At 39.3% G+C, this 13243-nt stretch overlaps 1 protein-coding gene across 6 annotated transcripts in view; it reads right to left on the reverse strand.

The window, feature by feature from the left end:
* MORC1 (MORC family CW-type zinc finger 1) overlaps nucleotides 1–13243 on the reverse strand; it is a 185015-nt gene that overhangs the window by 45460 nt on the left and 126312 nt on the right. For 4 of the 6 annotated variants that reach the window (XR_013526993.1, XM_078350178.1, XM_078350177.1 and 1 more), the window contains 3 exons: nucleotides 11321–11494; nucleotides 11069–11140; nucleotides 6960–7061 (listed from right to left, as the gene is read on the reverse strand). Coding sequence is in view for 5 of the 6 variants with exons in the window: in XM_078350178.1 (XP_078206304.1) it covers nucleotides 6960–7061; nucleotides 11069–11140; nucleotides 11321–11494 (348 nt within the window). In the remaining variant the exon portion in view is untranslated. The remainder of the gene's footprint in view (nucleotides 1–6959; nucleotides 7062–11068; nucleotides 11141–11320; nucleotides 11495–13243) is intronic. The other 2 variants (XM_078350179.1, XM_078350176.1) reach the window with 1 other exon arrangement.

Here is a 13243-nt window from a genome sequence, read left to right on the forward strand (position 1 = left end):
TGTCTTCCAATTTTTTTGTTCCTTCAGCACAGAAATCAGATACTTTACTTTTTTGGTGTCCCTCAAAATCTTGAACATAGTATTATTCAATAAATTTGTTTTGATTAATTAGCTCAGGGTGCTGGTAGTTAACACTCTAGCACTTGAATATTTAGATTCCTTTTAAGTCATCCACAAGGTTTTCCTTTAGGTCAGGGACATATCACACATTGTTTTTGTGTCTCTCTGCACATTTGCTGGAGAGTTGATGAACAATCCTGTGGAGGACTATTCCCCTTAGGGCAGCTCTGGTTTGCCTCTTGTAAGAGGGCTTCCCATGTGTCCAGTCTTATTAGGAATCATCACAGCATTTTACAGATTCATTAAGAGGCAATGGTAGCATCATCAACCAGGAGCAAAGCTGGTGAGAAATCACCTGCTTTGAAATTAAGGCAACTTCAATAATCTGAAATTTTGTTATTGTACTACCAGTGCAGTTTTCTATTTAAAAAAAGAAAAGCCATTCTGTTGGGAGTCAGAAAAATCATGTAAATCTAGGGTGAATGCAGTTGATTTAGGGCCTAGTTTTGCAAGGTTTTTGTTTTTCTTTTATATCTGCTTTTGGGTTACTTTGTCACCTTTTCAGTCTCATTGTCATGATTCATTATCATGTAGTGCTTATACCAAAAACAGTACTTACAGTTGTTTTTCATTTGTTTTGGCCACCATGAAACATAAACCTAGACACGTAGCAACTCATGACTCTGCTGGATGTTCTTCCAGTAGGTTTTATTACATACTGTGAAGGCCCTGTTAATGATGTTAGGGATTCAGAGTGCACTGATACTTTTTCTAAGCCGGACTCTGCCTCTTTTGAAAGCTTCCCCAAAGAGCCGACCAGGTATAACTGGAAAATGACTTAGCTCATTTCTGAGACAGGAAGATGGTTCCATCCACTTATTGCTATATGTCTTTCTTGAGCCCCAGAAAGTGTTCCGTTCTAGATACCAGAGGATACATGTCTCATAATGGATGAGGTTTCATTGCCAAACTCTTGAAATACTTTTGTCAGTGGTGATCTGGCCATCAAATGTTTAAAAATATCTACATATTGAGAAAATGAAACAGATCCCTCTGTCAGTCTACTCTTGAGGACAGCTGTAAGGCAAAAGAAGGCTTAAATAACCACAGAGGACAAAAGGGCTACTCAGTCCAATAAAAAAAAATACATGGTCCCTGGTTATTAAATAGGTCTATTCTAACCTTACTATAACCACACCATACATATTATTCCATGTCTTCGCAAATCCGGGTTTTCCTCTGACATTCAGAATAGGACCTAAAAGATTATTATTATAAAATATGAATAAACAACAAACACTGGTATTTATGAGAAAGGTATATGTTGCTTCATGTTAGAATTAGAAACTTTCTACAATGTCAGTTTGGAGTGGGTGTCCCCCCAGGATGAAAAGAAAAAAGCATGTACATAAGTTTTTAAATAAAGTTAGTACTTTTATCACTCTGTCTTGAGCCTCAGCACATTGTTGCTATTCAACTTCTCTAACTGCTGGCATTGGTAATTTTATTTCCCTGGTGTTCCCCAGTTTTGCGTCTCTCTTCAAATTGATCATTTGCTTTCCTGACCATCTATTGTGGTCTGGGAACCTAATCTTCCCGGTTACCTTTCAGAATAGATCCCCTAGGATGTTTAATCTGTGTGGTTACTTCTTACCTCTCATCTGGTGATGTAACTTTGATAGGATGTGAGATACTCTAATCCCATTGTTTCATTTTTACTTTTAAAGTTTTTACGAAGCATTGTGTAGAAACAGCTGATCAGACTGTATAACTTTTGTGGGGCATGGAAAACACCAGATTCATTCCCAGATCCAGGGTGGTATGAAGTTTGCCTGGAGTAAAATTGAGCTGCCAGTTTATCACACAGCAGTGCACAGGAGTTTGTAGCTAAATCTAGACAACCCCTTAATTACGGCAGTGCCACAGGGCACTGTTCCAATAACAGCAGAACTATAGACATATCTACTCAGACACTGATCCTCCTGATAAAGGCTGGCATACCTATAAAAGGTGTGATTAAAAAACAGCAACAACGATTTCTACTTCCTTCCCATCTGGGATTAACTGGGACAAATCTGAACGTTACACATGGGTTTGGAAAAGCCTGAGACAGAAAACAGTTCAGAATGCCCACCATTCATTTAAAGAGACAGCAGGACATGTGTTCTGAGCATGTAAGACAGAAAATAATAAGATATTCTGGAGGCCAGGGGTAAAGCAACAAAAGCTCATGGAAGGGGTTGGTGACTACAACCGTATTACCAGAGTGATAATCTTGGACAAGAAAAACGCTTTCTTTTTTTAGAAGCCAGGAATTAGTGGAGACCCCAAGAAGATGAGCCTCATAACTGTGACTGGACTCTAGGTTGACTAGAAGGACAAAATCTGGGTCTTAGAAGAAAAGAACTATTAATACATTGTTGAGGTCAGATTTAGAGTGGAAACGGAGAGAAATGGACTAAAGAGAGCTTAATCTGGGCAAGGCATGGATGATGAATTGGCCCTTTAAAATTGATTCGAGACACTTGACTGGAGGTGCCCATCTAAGAAACTTTGGAAACACAAGCCAAAATGCTAAATGTTAGCCAATGCAGTATAGAGGTGGACCCTGAAACTCTCATGCCTGAGTAAAGTGTATTCATGTGCTTCAACGAACCCAAGTGGAATGGGCTGATTGAATTAATGTAGGGGACAGTTATGGAGGTGGGAGGTAAAAGGAGATGTCATAATGAGGAGTGATTACACAAGGAGGAGCCAAGTCTAACAGCTAGGGCTCAAGGTGCCCACTTCCTGGCAGTGTGATCTTTAGCACGTTTAATTTTCCCCGTCTGTAAAATAGGGGTGAAAGAGTACTTGCCTCTCAGGTTATGGAGAGGTGAGAAGAGATATGAAACGTGGCAAGAACAGTACCGGAATTTCATCATGGCCACACAGAAAGTGAAAACACTGACTACTGGAATATGATGGCTGTGCGCATGTGCGCACACGCACTAAAATTTCTGAATAATTCAGCTTTATAGCGTCAGACGTAAAAAAAAATATATGGACCACCCTAGTTAGCCTAAAATGGTGGAGAGAGCTGTAGCTGTGCTAACAAGGTTATGAAAAATAAAAAGTTTGCTGAAGTGCAGAATCCTATAGCAAATGTCTCCAAAGGTCCAACTGAGAGGCTATCTAGAGCATTTTGAAAGGATTAAGATTTTTTAAAGAAAAACTCTTCATTATTTTCCTGACAGTCTTTTAATCTCCAGAAAATGCCTGAAGCTTTAACCAAAGCCCAGTTGGAAACTTCTACAGCTCCAAGTGATGTGTAAGGTCTTGCCAAGAACACGCTCACTGCATGGACTTTGAAAATGAATGGCCTGCACTGGCTACAAGACCAGCCATAAATTAATATCAAAAAGAAAACACGCTGTGGAAGCAATATCTACACAGTATATGAGCTGAAGCAACTGGAGAACGGGACAAATGAAGCCCCACACCACATGAATGACTTGGAGCATGTCAAATGGGAGGCATGGTGAGAACAAAGTGCCAGACATTAAAAATGATCCGAAAATAAAGATTATTCCACTGGGAAAGGAGGAAACAAGAAGAATGTGGTTTTTAAAAATTGCTTCGGTAAGGCTGGGCACAGTGGCTCATGCCTGTAATCCCACCACTTTGGGAGGTCAAGGTGGGTAGATCACTTGAGGCCAGGAGTTTGGGCCAGGCTGGCCAACATGGCAAAATCCCATCTCTATTAAAAGTACAAAAATTAGCTGGGTGTGGTGGTGCATGTAATTCCAGCTACTTGGGAGGCTGAGGCAAGGGAATTGCTTGCCGTGAGCTGAGACTGTGCCACTGCACTCCAGCCTGGGGGAAATAAGGAGACTTTATCTTGAAAAAATTTAAAAGGTAAAATGAAAAAATTCTTCAATAGAACACAGGTCTTAGAGCAAAAGCAGTAAGAAGAATATTCAATCAAGAATTGAGGGGCTCAGTGGGGGTAGGGAGATAAGAAGTTAGGAAAACAAATAAAACGTAACAGCAGGCCACACAGTGAGGTAATTTTGGAGAATGAATGATCATATGGCAGAAATAATCAGCAATGCTTGGGTTAAATATGAATCTGGAAAGTAACCAATACTTTTTTTCATTTCACTTGAAATCGCATAACTATTAGTACAAGAACCAGAGTGAGATGTTGCCTGAAACATGGAATAGAGAAAACTAAAGTGCCTTAATATGAAAAAAAAAAATCCTTTCAAAAGGCAGGCTGATAGATATTTATTAACATAGCAAAACAAATCTGCTAATCAGAATGGAGTTATTCTCCAGTTAAGGAGCACAGTCAGGCACGGGCAAAGGTTCCCTGAGTCAGCACCCTTTGAGTATCATGATTGCATCGGTACCATCACTTCTGTCATGCCTCTTTGGGAGGTGGACACAGCAGGCTGCCTTAGCTGGCCGCCTTTTACATATTCTGGCACCTAGCTAACTAGCAACTGTCAGATTATAATTGGCCAGCCCATGCAGATTGGCATAAAGGGACAGAATGCATAGCTTAGGTCAATATGTGCCTTCCAGTTGAACTGAGGCTGTATTTATCTTTTAAATGACTAAACTGACATCATGCTATAATACGACAGTTTCATGAATTTGGATAAACTGGATGTGAAGTCATCCCTGTGGGATGAAGTTTCTTTGGTGTGCTGAAAATACTGTATTTCTTAGTCTCTTATACCTAAAAATAAGACCCTGGGTCCCACATTCAGTAAACTCACCAAAATAATAAATACCACCTTGGCGGGTCAGGGGAGGGATTCCTTTGTGGTAGCTAATTATTCTTCCTTAACTGACAACTTCCTGTACCACCATTAGCACTGAGTGCCTTCCTTCTTGAAATTTAATAGACACAGGGGCACATACACTCACACGTGCACACAGACACATGCTATAATTAGAAGATAACTAGATAGGAGCATGGGGAATGGGATGATCTTTCTTTAATTTCCAGGTTTAAGAAAATACAGACAGACGGCATTGAGGAACGATTATTTCCTACTTGAATTATTGCAACTACAGCCAAACAGAAATTAATGTGCATCTCTGGATAATACATTTTATCCAAGCTAATTAGACAGCAGGAATGTGGAAACAGATATCTTGCTAGGATCAGAGAGACACAAATCAATCATACCACATACCTACACACAAGTAATATAAAAACTTGAGAGCTATTACCTAAAAGGACAATATTTTAAATATAAATGTCATATCTAACTCATGAAAAGGCACAGCCAAAAGCTCTGTGCACAGCTGAGAGAGGTGACAAAGTAAGGGCTACGTGAACAACTCCTAGAGACTGAAAATTCTGCCAAGTAAGTGGTGAATAGCAATATTCACAGGTACAACTATACTACATTTCGCTTTGAAGAGGTCAAAAGAGGGGGCGTTATTTACAACACCAGTTGCGGTTGTGTCTTTCTTTCGAGCCTCTAATTAAATTTTTACCCTTTTTCCTTTTGAAAATACTTCGGTGTTTATTTTGATTTAGTTGTTCTTTATTGCTAATAATGAGTCTGTTTCTGTTCCATTCACAAATCACTTCTATACCTTTTCACCACCCCTTCAAATTGCTTCTTAAAGTAATTATAATTTGTGGATGAAATGATGTAACGTCTGGGAGTAAGGAGGGGAGGGAGGGGATGTGGGTGAAACAAGGCTGGCCATGAGGTGATAACCACTGGAGCTGGGAAATGGGCATGCATGAGTTGGTTGCGCTATGTTCAGAATTTTGCAAAATGAAAAAATGTTTAAATAAAACTTTCATTATAGTTACATCATGTACCTTGTGACAATAATTTTCTAGTGAAGGACATTATCGTAAGTTAAGCTAAAGTCAGAAGGAAGTATAGCTTTCTCATTGGCACAAGTGCAATTTAAACCTGATCCACAATTCTTTATAGCATTTTGAAGTACCTCACCTTAAAGACACGTACGAGGAGGCCAGGTCCTTTTCTAAATACTCCACTTACCATGGCAAAAACAGAACCAACTAGGCTACTGCAGTCACTCTCATGCAAGTTAAAGCTGAGCTATAAGCTTCTTGGCAATGAAGGTAAAAAGGAAACTATATTAAGTAATAACATTTATATTCAGATAAAAGAAAATATCGAATAGGTTTTCTTCCCTGACATTAAATTCTAATGTATAAATTATTTTTAGTGTGTTTTTTACTATAACACAAAGAACACTATATAACATAATGAACACCATGGCTTCATAGATGAAGCATTTCTCAAATAGTCTTTGAATCAATTCTTCCTAAACACCAAGGGCTTTTCATGCTTGGTTCAGCGAAGGCAAAGCAACTGGACTCTACAGAAGCCCAGATACGTACTCTTTGGTATCAACTATCAAGTTAGAAACAGGAACACATTATTTAAAGGAGAAAATGGGGAGTGTTCCCGTAATTCCTGAATAGACTTTTCTCTGCCGAATTTAAGTCCATTCAGAATTACGCCCTCTGGTGAGAGTCCAATTTAGAAATCATAAAAAGGTTCATATTCTTTGGATTTGGGAATGAGTTTTCATAATGACCTTCAAGTCATATATGTAAATTTTGTATATTTTTGTATATTTACATATATATATATATTAAGGCTTTCTTAATCTGAGAACTAAAATAGAAAGGGGCCATAGCCTAGGGGTGGACGTGTGTAAGTTCCAGATATATCTCTACTAATTTATGTAGCCTTGAACAAGTAACTTAAACTTTTCTGAGGCTTAGTTCTACATCTAAAAACTAGGTTACCCAACTAAACGTTTCCATTACTTGGAGGCACTAACAGGTCCCTCTAATCTCTGTGACTATGAAAATCTCAAGGTGTCATTTAGTGTGCAATTTATCTCACCAGCATTATATCTGGATCACTTCCGCTGTTCTCATCTTCAGACAGTACCACACATTCCTCTGCAAGGTTCAGACCCTGCTTCCTTTTCATTTTCCAAGTGGCCTATAACAAGGAATTAACAAAAAAATATACAACCATTAGTGGCAATAATGGTATACATTAAACTACCTTCACTCTTTACTTCCTTCTGCCCCTACGTACTGCAGACTTCTGTAGGATATATAGTGAAAATTCAATTTCCGATCTTTGCATATGATAAGCATGTGGTAAGGCTGACTCAGAGTATATCTGCCGTGCTAATCCCATACTGCTTAGGTTCATTTTTTCTTTAGATGGAGTTTCGCTCTTGTTGCCCAAGCTGGAGTATAATGGTGTGATCTCGGCTCACTGCAACCTCCGCCTCGCGGTTTCAAATGATTCTCCAGCCTCAGTCTCCCAAGCAGCTGGGATTACAGACAGCTGCCACCACGCCTGGGAAATTAGCTTATCTTTCTCAGAGCTGATATGCAATCTGTTTCCATTTCTTCATGTTCCACTTACCAGTCAATCCACTGCTTTTAATGGCAAAAAGAGCAATTACTTTTGCACCAAACTGTAATCTGGTTTCTACCCTTTCTACTCCAACAACAACAAAAAATCCTGAGATCATTCCTCTTTCCTCTAAATCCTTAAGTCAACAGACAGTTCTTCGACCACTGGCCAGTTGAGTTGACCCTTCAACGGAATTGAGCCTTCACGACAGCCTCTCTTCAAATCACCCTTTTCCCCCTTTCGGTTTTAAGGAAATACCAAATTCCTGGTTTCTTCTCTTAGTGCTCTGGCAATTCCTTCACAACCATCTGTGCACATCTGTACTCTGGTAGATAGCCACAAAATGCTACAATTCCTCAAGTTTCTGTTGAGTCCTTCTTTTCTTCTTACCCATTCAACCTCAGGTATGCAAATACCTCAAAAGATTGCCTCCTACTAACCTCACCTCCGAAATCCAGACTCATATAATATGTGACTTTTCACTTGGCACATCCTCTTGGCAGTCTCAAACGATGTAAGCTGAACTCATGCTCATGCTCTTCTCCAAAAGCCCAGTCACCTTCTACAATCCCGTTTCAATGAATGGAATTGCCATTCAACCTGGTGAAAGAGCTCAAAATTGTGTAGTCATTCTTGCCGTTTTCCTCTACATGATCCTCTATATCTAATAAAGCCTACCCCCCAGAAAAGGGCAGGGTTACCTCCTCATCACCATCATCCTAGCCCACACCACTGTGATCTCCATCGGAGCACGGACAAGTCTCCTAACTGCTCTGCCCACACCCACTCTTGTTAAGCATTATTTCCGTTCCAGAGGATGAGTCTCAAAACTTCTGTTCATTGTATCTTGGTTATTGGAGTTACCAAAGGAAACACAATGCAGGCAAGCACTAGATGGGACAATGCTTTACTCACGTAGAGAAGACACAAAGCAAGATGCACTTCAGTAGCATTTATCAGGCCCCCATGCCCAGCAGGCTCCCCATCAGCCAATGCTGGGCAATTGGCTACACGCACCACTCTCACGCTACAGGAGAAAGACGCCATGCTCCCTCCCCAAGGAAGATGGATATAGCAGTGGGGTTGACCAAGATTTCATGTGGCACACACATTTAAGCAGATAAAAGAGCATACATTGGGCTTGCAACAGAAAAAGATATCTCCACACAAGGGGATAAACTCAGCATAGGCCATGTATGTCCTAAGGAAGTATCCCAGGCTCAAGGTCCATTCTTATGAAGCCAAGTGGAGGCCAAAGGTTATACCCCCGAGACTGTCTTTCCCAACAACTCAGCTCTCTACTAATCTTTGTTTATACTCAGCCAAAGCCATCTTTACTAAAGAAAAATCTGGTCATGTCAGTTCCCTACTTAAAACTCTTCAATGGTTTCCCATTGCTTATAGGATATATGCAAAACCCCTTACGGGTGGCCTAGAGGACCTGCCCTACCCCTTCACACCACAGTCCCTTTCCATCTCTTTTCCCTGCCATAGATTACTTGTCTTTTAAAAGGTCTTCATATTCACCATGTTCCCTCTTTAGCAAATGCTGTTTCCATTGCTTAGAAGTGTGTTTCCTCCCCTTTTGCTAACTTATTTACATTTTAATCCTAAAAGGCTAGTTAGCATCTTCTCTGGGAAGATGTTTCTGTCCTACCAGAGTCAAAAACCCTTATCCTAAACAGTCATGCTACTGTCTCATAAAAACTGCCATAGTCGCAGTTCACATCTGTCTCTGTGATTATTGGGTGTCTGTCTTTATCACTAGACTGTAAGTTTGATGGTGGTAGAAATCATATGTGGTTTTGTTCCCACAATCCCTTGTGACTGGCACACAGAATGGCACATAGTAAAATTATATATACACAGACACGTATATGTATATATTGGTATATGTATATATATATGTGTGTGTGTGTATATATATCTACATGAAGTGTGTGTATATTGTTTCATAAAGCTTTACATTTTATATGTGTATGCACACACACATACTCACACATACACACACCTGCTATACTGAGTGAGTCCCTGTATTTAATGTCTAAAATGTTTTGTTCTAACACTTGGATACATTCTCAACTTCTCAATGGACTGTATGATTTTAGAGCATGCAACATATCTATATAATAAACTGACAAATCCTCAATCTTGAAATTGCACAGCTAATGAGTTTTTCTGGAATTCAGAGTGAAGAGAGATGTGATTATAAAGTGATAACATGCAGGAGTTCCAACACAGCAAGGATCGAATATCTGCTGAATACACAGAATATTCAAGTATAACACATAATTCAAATCGACAAAAATACTGAAATAGTGAAATACTGTAGGTTGTAAACAGGTCCAGCTTGGTTCATATAGAAAAGATTTGGGGCAAAAATTTCAAAATTATAGGGAAATAGATTTGAAATACTTTAAGAGGATGAGCTGCCAAAAATAGCATTAAGAAAAGGCTGCCTTAGGAGGTAAGGATTTTCACTAAAGAATTTCAGAGAGTCAGTATACCATTTGCCAAAGATATTATAAAGAAATGCGTGAGACGTTTCTATAATGTAACTACTGTTCAAAGTAATTCCTTAGAACCATGCCTAAAATATCTTGCCTCCCACTATAACTAATGCAGTATCTGTTTTTTGCTGCTGTTGTGGTTGCGACAGAGTCTCGCTCTGTTGCCCAGGCTGGAGTGCAATGGCACAATCTCGGCTCACTGCAACCTCCCCTTCCCAGGTTCACATGATTCTCCTGCCTCAGCCTCCCAAGTAGTTGGGATTACAGGTGCCTACCACCACGCCCAGCTAATTTCTTTTTTATTTATTTTTCATAGAGATGGGGTTTCACCATGATGGTCAGGCTGGTCTCAGACTCCTGACCTCAGGTGATCCACCTGCCTTGGCCTCCCAAAGTGCTGGGATTACAGGCGTGAGCCAGCATGCCCAGCCAATGCAGTGTCTTACACTGGGCAGAACTCAGCAGATACTTGCTAATTAAGTAAGTTTATGGCTTTCAGAGCCTATAGCAGTTCATTTGAATATTTCTATGGTGGATAATCTCTACTCTTTAAGGTTGAATTTAATTTGTGGAAATAGTAAAAGGGCATTAGAAGTCAAATGTAATAAACAAGGTAGATAAACTAGGCAATAAATTTTGGCTTAAAAAGATATGAAATGAAAGTTATTGAGATGATGCCTATAACCATTCAGCACTGAACCTAGCACAGGATAAATGCCCATTCAATTGTAGGCATCAATATTGTTCTAAACTGAATCCGAGGGAAAATTCTCAAAAAAGAATTAAATACTGGCAGCTTTGTAAGAATAAATGTGTTGTGATTCTTTTAAAAGAAATAAACTGATTTGGATAAAGGAAAATTCTAGAGTGGTGCATTTGTTAACACCACTCCCAACACTTAGCAATACATTAACATTACATCCCATTTTTTCAGAAGCTTGATTATAGGGTCACAATACGTATGATTTAGCTACGCATTTTCCTATAGAGCATTGAAAACAAAACTGAAAGTATTTATCCTATATGAGTATTTCTCCCTTAAATACAAATTTTAAATCCTTTTCCCACCTGGGCAATCTTCTGGGGCCCTTCAGTCAGTTGAGCTCTCCAGACACTGGTGATATTAGCAATCTGAATTTTCTTCCAAAACCGAGAATACAGAAAGAAAACTATAAACCGGGACCTTGTCCAGGAATCACACATTGCAATGTATACTTTATAATCAAAGTGTCTTAAAATGTGAAAATGAAGCTAACCTTGACTGAATTCTATTTTCAAGATGAGTGAATTGCTTTTTTGAACAAGAAACAATAATAATACCTGGGATCGCTCAGCTAGTTTCACATTTTCTGGCAGAGCTACTGGACGTCTCTGCTGTTGAGAGTTCTTTTTCTCCTCCGTAGACCTTTTCATAACTTTAGTTTCTGAAATAAACTCCACATCAGAGTCTGTCTCTTCTATGTTCATTTTCTGGCCTCTATGGCTCACTGAAAGCTGAAAGAAATGAAAGAGATTCATGCTTCAAGTCATGGCCCAAAAGCCTGATTTTCTGGGGTTTGTTACTTTGCTTAAATAACAAAAAACACGTTTTTATTTTTGATAGATATCTTATTTATAATTCATTACCACTTCTCTCATAACCTCACTATATTAGGTATTTCTTATTACTAATAAAAAGTTAAAAAATCAAAAGCTTAGAAACAACTTTAGCAAATGTATAATGCCACAGTGGCTCATTCAGAATTTGATTCATAAATCGCTGCAGAGTTGTGCTGAGTCAAGAAATCTGCTTTCAAGGATAAAAAAAGTCCCGCAGTGAGAACGTACTGTGCATTCTGACTTCCTCCCAATACAGGCTCACTTGCCTTTGGCTCTCACTGCAAACAAGGCTGGCCTCCATCTCTACCCACATCCACAACCTGCTTCCTGCCCCTTGCTAGCTGCTACTGCAGCCAGTGAAAGATATATTTGCTAAGAGATCTAGAATACATGTGCCTGCTTGTGTAAGAGCCTACTCTCTTTTGTAAGAAACCAAAAATAGGGCGGGCACAGTGGCTCAAGCCTGTAATCCCAGCACTTTGGGAGCCCAAGGTGGACGGATCATGAGGTCAAGAGATGGAGACCATCCTGTCCAACACGTGAAACCCTGTCTCTTACTAAAAATACATAAATTAGCTAGGCACGGTGGCTCATGCCTGTAGTCCCAGCCACTCAGGAGGCTGAGGCAAGAAAGTCACTGGAACCCGGGAGGCAGAGGTTGCAGTGAGCCAAGATCATGCCACTGCACTCCATCTAAAAACAAAACAAAACAAAAATCAAATATAACTATTAGAAGGAGAGCAGCTGAGGGCACAGCACTGAGTGGCACTCCAGGTTTCCTAAGCCTATCATTATTCTCCACTGCCTTGGAGAACACGAGTGAAGCAACCCTCTCCGCAACAGTGCTGTGGCCTCAGTGAAACTCTTTAGCTCTCCTTTTCCTTCACATAAACCACCATCATTTTTAAAGTTTGATATAGTTGAGTATACTCGTTTGCTCACGGCTAAGTAGAATCTCAAGGCATGAGACGATGTTACTATTACAGAGGACTTACAATGATACGTTACAATCTAGTTCCCATGGCAAGTTACTTGTAGGTGATTTTTACTGCTCTCCACTCCAGAAGAATCCCTTTCTTCATCTTGCTCTCAGACTCTGGTGATAATTTATTATAAATGGGAAGATCCTAAGCCTGGTTCTGCAATTCAAGTATGTGGTGATCTCAGATAAATGACTATAAAAGGAGGGAGTTGGATTATAATACTATACCAGGTCCAACTTATTACTGGGTTCATTGATCTCTGGTTCTTTGTTACAGTAGCAAAGGTGAAAATTAAAACACACACACACACACAAAGACAGTATGGAAACAACTGTTCCAATATTTAAAATGAATAGTAAAGAAATGCCAAAGATAAGAAACACATTATGTATGTCTATCAGAAATCTATTTATTTAAAGGTTGGCTGAGTTTGTAAATCCCATCAACTGCCTGTAAAGAAATGTGAATAATTAAAATTACAGAGTTCCATATTTTTGTGTGTGACTGATATAACTGAGAAGCTCTAAAGGTTCAAAAATGTTCCTCTCTAACTTTTAAATTCTAAGTAAGAACAGACATTTGAGGAATATAATGTAATATGACATTTAGCAAATACAAGAAATGATATAGGAACTATATATATAACATATTTCTAGGCAAA

Source organism: Callithrix jacchus, chromosome 15 (genome assembly GCF_049354715.1).
Source record: "Callithrix jacchus isolate 240 chromosome 15, calJac240_pri, whole genome shotgun sequence".
Lineage (NCBI taxonomy): Eukaryota > Metazoa > Chordata > Mammalia > Primates > Cebidae > Callithrix > Callithrix jacchus.